We start from the raw sequence: 9411 nt of genomic DNA on the forward strand, positions 1-9411 counted from the left end.
TTGTAACAACAAAAGCACTGAATGAAGTATTTTGGATGACTGAAATCTTTTTATTCACATGTCATAAGCAGCTAGCATGGTACCTGGTAGGTGGTATGTATACAGTCATGTAGCCTGTTAAGATGTGTGGTTTGGGTGATGAGTTTGCACAGAGGGTTTCTTGTCAAAAGCAACAGAAAATGGGACTCCTTGTGAGCAGTCTGTTGCCTGTCCAAGACTGTCCAGAACCTTCCCAGCTTGTTCTGCAGCTCCTTGACTCTTATTTATCACAGTGGTTAAAGGTGAGGTGGGCTCTGAGCATTAGCTTCCAGTTCTTAGAAACAATTCAGGGTTAGGAGGAGGATTTGCCAGCCCAGAGCTAGGCTCGAAGTAGCATGTGAGGTGTTGTTTTTTCTGTATGAAAGTTTTCTGTTAGTGATTCTGGTGTCTCAGTAAATGAGATAATCAGTGTGATCAGTCCGAAACACGTGTTTAAGCTCCTTTTCTGGGATGTGAAAAGGAAGAGCAAGGGAGAGATGAGGTTTTAACAAGGAACTGACAAATAATATATAAAAAAAAACTGAGAACACTGTTCCAAATGGTAGGATATAGCTTGTCGTTTTCAAGTCACTGATTCTGCATTTAAAGCCTTTTGTTAGCTGCAATAAGAATTGTGCTATAAAAGTGCAGTGTAGATGTGGTCTTATCCAGGACAGTTATGCTGTCTGTCCAAGTGGGCTGTTAGCATTATTGTTCCTTGGTTGGTCGGTTTGCTTTTTTAACCTTTATTTTAATCTTGGTTATTTATGAATTTCATTAGGTTGGTATCTGGAGCCTCAGCTGTGATCACTTTGTATTTATGCTATGAAAGACACAGCGCTGGGTCTTGCTTTAAGTAGCCTGCCATTGTATTTACATCTAACAAATTCCTCAAACTTTGAAATGAAGCCAAGTTTTTAAGGGACAGCATTTTACTAAAATGTCAAGAGAAAAAAAGGAATAGAGAGATTAGTGAGGTCTCAGCTGTGCTGGAAATGTATCTGTTGAAAAAGGCTGCAACCTTTGCTTTCTGCTGTAACAAATACAAAACTTGATTCAGCATGGTAAGCTCTTCAGAGCAAAGCAGTGGCTGTGGGTCCTTTGCCTGCATTTCCAAATGCACGCCTCTGATGCCTGCCATCCCTCTGCTGGAGGACCTGATACCCGCACACCACAGGCTAAACTGCTGAAGAGGACACCTGGCATCACAGCGGGTGAGTGTGAACATGGAGATACGTCTGACTTTGCCCAGGTGAGCTTCTATGAGTCCAGAGAGAAATCCTGTCTCCTGGCGACTCGTTCGTCAGCACCCAGTGCGGTGTGGTCTCTGCTCATGTCTGCTGCTGGCCTTGCGAGGGCTTCTCTTGAGTCACCTTCAGCCGTGCTGAATGTAAGCTCCTTACATAACTCGCCAGATCCTATGTGTCTGTGCATTGCTGAGGCTGCCTGTTCCCCCTCTGCCACAGGAGGAAGCTCAGGAAACTCTTTTTTGTTTGATCTCTTGTGCACCTTGAAAGCCTGGCACTGCCTTGCTGAAGGCTGAGCCTTGAGTTGCTGTGTCCCACTGACAGGAGGAGCTGTGGCCCTGCCGGCCTTCCCCTTCCTGCTCTGGTTATGGCTCCATTTTTGTCCTGTTTTCTGCTTGGATTCTGATTTGCTGTGTGTGATGAGCTAGTAGAGATCTTCTCTACTAGCTCGTTAAAAAGGAGAATTAAGGATTACTTGGGAGAGAAGTCCCCTTTTGTAAGTGCATAGGTCAGACTGCTTTCCTCCTCTGGCCGCTGGGGTTTTACTTTCCTCAGAAATAATGAATTTGGGGGCACAGCACTTGGGGCAGGAGGCAGACTGCACAGCTTATTGTGCTCAGGTAGGGCCCTACTTCTGCTTTTTGTCTTGGTGCTGCTGTCGATAACTGTCATTGGCCTCAGTGTAGGAAGAAATTGAAATTGGCAGGAAAAAAAAAAATCTCTTAAAAGCTAATGAGCCCAAGACAGTGCCTGGATTTAATGAGGCCTGCTCCTGAGATGCTGAAGTAATTCAGTCGCCCTCCTGGAAGTTAATTACCTACAGTGTGCAATGCCTGAAACCTTGCCATGTTGCTTCGTTACGGAAGTTACAATGAACTTATTAAATCCTGTGGTGCGTCATCAGTCCTTGGGTGTCAGCTGGAGTGAAGGGCTCAGCACCTCAGAGGGCTGGGAGCAATCAAAGAGCTCATTATGGAAAGGAGTTACAGTTCTGCTGTGCCCTTGCACCATAGGACTTGAAACATATCACAGACTGATTCTCACACAATACAGTACTTGTTGGCTGTTCGCATTGGGCATCTATTTATGCTGGGCCTACTGATGCTTGTGCTGGCGGTCAGTACGTCTCTCACATGCTTTTACCAGGTCAGCTCTCCACAGCACGCTGTACCCTGTACCGTGCTGCCTGTCGCTGCCATGTGCGGATGGTGTTCTGGGGCGTTCTGTGAGTGCAGGCTGATTTTTCACATAGGGCTGAGCTGCTATTTTCCTAATCTCTTACAGCAATCTTTCTTGGCATGCTGGGTAGGTCACAGTGAATGATGTGCTTTTCCGCTTGGCAGCCAGACTGGAAAGCTGGGGGAAGGGGAAGCAGAGAGAAAGGCAGGAGCTGCTCACATTCAGGGCTAGTTCAGACTTCAGTCTGTGAAGGAGAGATTGCCAGTGCCCTTCTGTGGTCTCTGTGGGGCCACCTGGAAACCAGATTGGCTCCCACCAGCTGTGCTGGGAGCTGGAGAGGGACTTGCTGTCTGCAGCATTCCTGAGCTGCCCTCATCCCAGCTCACAGCCCTCACTCTGTGGCTGCCCTGTGAGCATTCATATTACAGGCGCTACCATTTTCCCCCTGCACTGCTGCTGCCCTGCAGAACAGCCAGGCCAATGTGATACGAGCAGGGAAATGGGGGTGAAAGAGCAGTGCAAGTCTGGTGATTGATGGGACTGCATTGGGCACACAGTGCTAGGAAATGCCTGGGGAAGCAAGCAGCTTGCCCTGCAGCAGATTGGGATCCCACCACGTGAGCACAGAGGTAGAGCTGGTGATGTCCATCCCATCATTCCTGCTCTCCATAGTTTCCTGCCCTGTCACCTCGCAGTGTCCCCACAAGGTAACCGCAGGGCTGGTGCCACCTGGCCACACAGGTGTCCCTGCCTGCACTGCCATGGACAGTGATCACCTTGCTGCCCACTCCCAGCTCAGTCCTGATGAGCTCTGACATTTGGTTTTCCTTGCACAAGCAGAATTCCCATTTTTTTCACCCGCAGGAAGGCAGATGACTGCCTGCCTCTTTGTATTCTTTGCTGCAGCAGAGTTGATGAATCACTTCCTTTTTTTATATTTTAGTAATACTCTGTGTTGTTCAGTGCTCATTTACAGCATTTAATGTTTTGAACACTCATAGCCCTCACTCTTCCTGTGATTGTCCAGCGGTTGGATATTTTTGTCTCTGTCCCAACAGTTACTACTTGTTGGAAGTGCTGCAGGTAGCTTTGTCTGTGTCAGTACAAGCTGAACTTTTAAGTTCTTACTGTACTTTGGTCTCATGACTATATTTCTATAACTGAGTGCGATCTTTAAATAAAAGAAATGTGAAGCACAGATCCTTGTACCATTAGACCCTGGAGATTTTCTTCAGGTACACATAAAGCTAGGGCTGTAATTAATTTCCAAAAAAAAGGGGGGGGGGGCTGAGGGGAAAAGTCCAAGTTCAGCATTCTAAATAGCAGACCCTTCCACACACTGGGATTTCTGCACAGCAAGTTGCTGCCCCACGAGGTGCACAGCCCTGAGCCTGGGATTCTCCTGCAGTGCCTGGAGCCAATTCATATGGGCCTTCATTGTTATCTCTCCCGTTCACACGGGTTTTTTTTCCCTTTGTTAGTCTGCTTTCCTTCCTTGTTTTTAAGTAATAGCTTATCTGTGTGCCCCAGAAGGGTGTGACTCGGGGAGATCAGCAAGCTGAAGTGCAGGAACACACGCTGAGGTTTTCACACAGGCAAGAATCAGGAGATGTATGCCTGTGGGAGAGTGACTGCACTCCTGCTTCAGCCCTCCACCACCCTGCTCCAGGTGGGACAGAGCCACTGCAGCACAGCAGTGCTTCAACACCTCGGCTGTGTGCACCCGGTGACCAGATCTGGGTCATGCTGCTGGGTCAGATTTGCATCTGCATCTGAGCTCTGATGTGACGTGAGCAAACTGGGGCTGGTCCTGTCGCGCCATGGCACACTTTCCAGCCTCATGCACATGTGTGCAATCCTGTCACCTCACTGGGTTGTTGCAAAGCTTCTGAGTGATCGTGTTCTTTCTCTGCCTCAGTGCAGTGCCTGCATTGCTGCCACTCCAAACACTGCAGGAGGAAACTCCTATTTTTGCTTTGGTTTTGTTTGTTGAAGAGAAGCTTTGTGATGGGTGACAGAGCAGAGCCTCTGATGACTGTGCATCTTCTCACCAACTCAGGATACTCGGCGTTTCTGCAGCAAGCTCTGGATCGGCTCATGGAGTGGATCTGCCCAGATGTTCGACTTTTCTTTGTGTCTGAGCGAGTTGCTCCACTGAAATACTATGAGAGGTACCAAAAGAGAAACTGCAGCTTTCCTGGGATATCTGTCTTCCTTTTTCTGCAGGAGGACCTGGGAGAAGAGCGGATTCTCCAGGTTCAGGATCTCCTCCAGCACCCACCCTGGCACTACCAGCGTGTCCCGACCTGGGCACGAAGTCATCCCCACACGCCAGCTCCCCAGGACTTCTATGGCCTGGATGACCAGATGCCTGTGTGGGGCATCCGGCGGGTGGGCTGCAGCCCCGAAATCCTGCGTGTGACCCTCTACTGCAGCTTTGATAACTATGATGATGCAGTAGGGCTGTATGAGATGATCCTACGGAAAGAAGCAACCATCCGGAAAAGCAATTTCTGTGTCTTCGTGCTATATGCCACTAAAACTATTGCTGTCCAGCTCTGCCTGAAGCAGCTGCCCATTGGGATGGCTGCTGAGCCTAAGGAGTCATCACTTTTGCAGTTCAAGGTGCAAGAAATGGGGCAGCTGGTGCCTCTCCTGCCCAATCCATGCATTCCTATCAGCAGAACCAGGTGGCAAACACAAGACTATGAAGGAAATAAAATTCTGCTTCAGGTATGTGTGTGCATGGTGCTTTGCAGACAAGATGCCTTTTTCTTTTCTTTTTTTTTTTTTTTTTTATTCCAGCAAAGAGCAGGACTGATTCAAAATGGAAATCAAGGCTTTGCTTGTCCATATTTTGTTTTTAATTCATGAACTCAGCAATCACCTTCCAGTGCTATGATGTCATTGATAAATGTGAGCACAGATCCCTAGAATGCTTCCATATTGCTAATGCCTGAAGTAGAAAGTATTAGTACTTTTTTTGAGCCACTGAATTCGCCTTTTCCCTTTCCTGCCTAAATCAGATGATAGTAGCAGCCTGTTCTTTCTGATGTGACCTTATAAATGCTTCTGAAAGCCGAGTTTTAGCACTGTACCATCCCAAACCAGGTGTTTTGCAAGTACAGAGCTGATGCAACATCACTCACAGTTTTGTAATTGCTGTTGGGTAAAAGGGCTAAACAAATGCCATGGGAAAGTCATCTCCTTTCTGCTGTGGTGCGCAGCCCTGAGAGTGTGTGAGCACCAATCAAACTGGACAAAGACAGTGCCTTGGAGTTGGTGCTCACTGTGCTATACACGGAGCAGAGGGAAGTTCAGTTGTGTGCTCTTTGCTTTGTAACAACTCCTCCCACCTCTGGCCTCTTGGGTTGTTATTTAGATATTTTTATTTGGATATTTACATTATTTAAACATGTCCTGTTTTCTTTATTTCCCTTTCTTGGTGAGATCATTATTACAAATCAGCCTGCCTATTCTGTTTGGCCTACTTTTGTGCTGCTCTGCCTGCACACCTCTCTCCGGGACAGCCTCAGCATGTGCCTCCCACCAGTTCAGTGTCACCCATGGACCTGTTCAGGGATGGCTGGAGTCCTGAGTGCTTTCAGTGGCTCCAAGTGCCTCCCATCGCAGGGGGCTCAGAGTGCTGTTGCCTGACTAAAGCTAGCACTGTGTTTTAAGGGAGTTCTCTCTACCTTTCCTCAACAGGTGCAGAACAGCTCCAAACAGAATGAAACAAACACTGGTCTTCCCAACCGGCGCAGTGCTGTCGGTGTTGAAGGACTGCCGCGCAGCCCCAGCACAGCTCCTCTCCCCATTGCTCTGCGCAGCGCTGAGCAGGGAGGCCAGCAGGCCTGGGCCTCGAGGGGCAGAGTGACATCCAGGCCAGGCCAGGCCCTCCTCGGCTCTTCCTGGGGTGCTGCAGTGCCCTCCCACCACGTGCTCACAAGCAGCAGGCAGCAGGAGGGCTGGCCGTGCCGGCCAGCAGCAGAAACCAATGTGGACACGGGGCTGGCTGTGGGCAGAACTGTGGGCTGTCGCTGCTCGCTGCAGCACGGCCTTCTGCAGCCATGGGTGCTGGGCACGGCCTGCACTGCCCCGCACTGTGCGCAGCTGCCATCTTCTGTGGCCAACAGGAGGAAAGGAGCGGGGCACAGGGCTCTGGGCTCCCACGTGCAAACATGGAGAGCCAGCCCTGGAACCAGGCCCGAGGAGGAAGAGGAGGAGTTCTTCATATGACTGGAAACAAGTGCGAGGCAGGCTCCTCCTTTCTCAGTCATACTGACATGACTTTGTCTGGAAGCACAGTGGCCGGGCTGTGTTAGGCTGTGCGCAGGGCGATGGAAACCTCAACTGGGTCTGAAACAACAGAAGATGAAAGGCTGCGGGCTCAGAGGGACTGCTGAAGGGCAAGCAGGGCAGGAGAAATGGAGCCATGCAGGAGCAAGGATGCTGAAATGATATGTGCTGCTGCTTGTGGGGTGCATGCAGTGTGTGACTGCTTTCTGCTTACTTCACTGGACACACAAACTTATACCCACTTTTCCTATAATCTATAAAGGCAGTGCCAGAGAGAGGTTTGGTGAGCTGGGAGGGCAGTGCAGCAAAGCAGAGCACCTGTGCTGCGGGGCTGAGGAGAACAGCTGTGAAAGCCTGGGGGCACCAGCCTGGCTGTGGGTGTGGAGGGGCAGTGATGAATGGGGAGTGGGATTCCTGGGACAAGTGGCTTTAAACAGGCCTTTCAGTATGACCAACGTGTGGAGGGATGGGAGCCCTGCTCTGAGTGTGGGCGCAGGGCTCTGTGGGGCCAGCACCACAGCACTGGCAGGCACTACAAAATGCCATCCCTGGCTCATGCTGCTGCAGTCACTGGCTGTGCCAGGGCCCTGGCCTCCTGCTGAGGGAGCAGCTGGTGAGCTTGGCTCCTCTGGGAAGGCAGTCCTGAGTGCACTCCTCTGTCCTGAATTTGGTGTCAAATCGCCAGTTGGTGTCTCTACAGCCTCAGGGTCCGTGGAGACGTGGCACTGAGGGGCACGGTGGGGATGGACTGCCAATTGGACTAGATGATCTTAGAAGTCTTTTCCAAACTTAATGATTCTGAGAACGCGGCAGCTGCTGTCTGCGTGCTCCTGGTGCGGCTGCCCAGTGCTCCTGCACCCAGAGCATCGCATGTCCTTGTCCCGTGGCGGCGACCCGGGCACAGCCGGACCTCGAAGCGGCTGGGCGGCTCAGGAGCCCCCCGCTGAAGCCCGCGGCGGGGGGGCAGCAGCAGCAGCAGCAGCAGCAGCGCGGCGGTGCGGGGCGGCAGCTCCTCCTGGTGCCCGCCCGCGGCCCTGCAGCGCTGCCCGCCGGACCCCTCCCGCCGTAGTGGGGGCTGCTGTCCTCGCCTCCGTCCCCGCTGGAGCCGCGCGCTACACGGCAATAAAAGAGGTGATAATGACAAACGGAGCCGGTCTGTTCCTCATTCGTTCGTTCACCCAGATGACAAGCTATCTCGGCAGTTGAGATCTGTCATGTAAGTGACGGGGAAGGCAGAGACCTTCCGAACGCGTCTCACTGGTTAGATGGCAGCCTCGAGTGCTGATGTGCTGTAACTTCGTATGCATTTGTTACGTGGTAGTGCTGAGTGTACGGAAAGTTTAAGACGAGGCACCAACGTGATGGTTAGAGATTTTATTCAAAAAAGTGCCTAGCTAGACCAACTTTTCTGTTGGTGCAGAAAAAAAAAAAAAAGTAAATCATTAGTTTTAACTGGGAGTAATTTAACTCCAAAAGTGAAAACCTTAACTTCTCCCTTTTTGTCTGTAGCCAAGGAGCAGCAGGTCGCCCTCAGGCTGTCGGGGACTGATTCCATGCATGCTGGTGGGGATGAGGCCGTGCACTGTGTGGGAGTGCTGTTCTCTAATGATGAAGAACGGAAGCTCCTGCTGGAAGCCAAGCAATGTGAAGGAGCTGCCTGGTAAGGGGAAGCAGCTGCTGGCAGGGCCCTATGGCACACTCTGGATGGGACACACATCCTTTCCCTGTGCTGTGAGAGCCAGTGTTTGGCCCTTCCTGGTAGATTTGCCCTCTGCTTGCACTTCAGGCCCATCCCAGCTCTCTGTCTCTCCCTGCAGCCAAGGGCACGAGGTATCTGGGCACAGGGATGGCACAGGAGCGTGTATGCCTCGTCTGGTACTGAGCTTCCCAGCCTTAAGGTGCTCCTGAAGAGGACAGATGTGCAGGAAGGACTCAAAAGGAGTACGATGCACTTTCATTCTACAGTCTCAGTATTAAGAGGTTTATCCTCACACTGGCTGTCAGTGCTTTGCAGCTCTCATCAGCCACATATGTGGCAGGCTCCCTGCAGTGCTACCAGGCTCCCTAAGCATTACACAGGAGCTTTGCTTTTGGTCAGTTAAGCTTGATGCCCTGTGTTTTTAGTGCCTCTTTGAAATGAAGTGTAGGAGGTCTTTACTTCCCCCCATATACAACTATTCCAACAGAATAACAAAACACTCATGTAGCAAAGCTATTTTTTTCCACTGCCATGAGGTCAGTTTCAGTATGTGTGCAGAATGCACCTGATCAGCCCAGGACTGAGAGCTCAGTTGCACTATGTGTTGGAGGAGAGGCAGGGCTCACAGCTGGGTTGGGTGCTGAGCAGGAAGGGTTGGTGCATTGGGCAGTGGTCAGCATGGGGCTGGGCACCCAGCAGGAGGCAGCGGCGCCTTCGGTGACCTTCACTCCCTCCTCCAACACACTGCTTCCTCCGCCAAACCTGCATTGCAGTTTGCTGTGCTGCTCTTTTTGATGTTTAATTCTGATAATTTGAAGGGGGCTTTGAGAGGGCTCCATCTCCCACAGAGCACTGGCATTAATATTCCGGTGCAGAATCTCAGTTCTGCTGATTGCAGGCAAGGGCAGATCCGATTTCTATTAGTGTGAATTAATATTCCTGAAGAGTCTCCAAATCTTTCTTCTCCCC

General features: G+C 50.8%; 1 protein-coding gene across 1 annotated transcript; it reads left to right on the forward strand.

Annotated features, from left to right (window-relative positions):
• Positions 1-3946: 3946 nt before the first annotated feature.
• Positions 3947-7602, forward strand: FAM124B (family with sequence similarity 124 member B). The gene is made up of 2 exons (XM_042820744.1): positions 3947-5177; positions 6153-7602. Exons 1-2 carry the CDS (start codon positions 4452-4454, stop codon positions 6681-6683), a joined length of 1257 nt encoding a protein of 418 aa, XP_042676678.1. The 5' UTR covers positions 3947-4451; the 3' UTR covers positions 6684-7602.
• The last annotated feature ends 1809 nt before the right edge of the window (positions 7603-9411 follow it).

This window comes from Centrocercus urophasianus, unplaced genomic scaffold, assembly GCF_019232065.1.
Source record: "Centrocercus urophasianus isolate 14NV4802_14NV808 unplaced genomic scaffold, USGS_Curo_1.0 seq_19, whole genome shotgun sequence".
Lineage (NCBI taxonomy): Eukaryota > Metazoa > Chordata > Aves > Galliformes > Phasianidae > Centrocercus > Centrocercus urophasianus.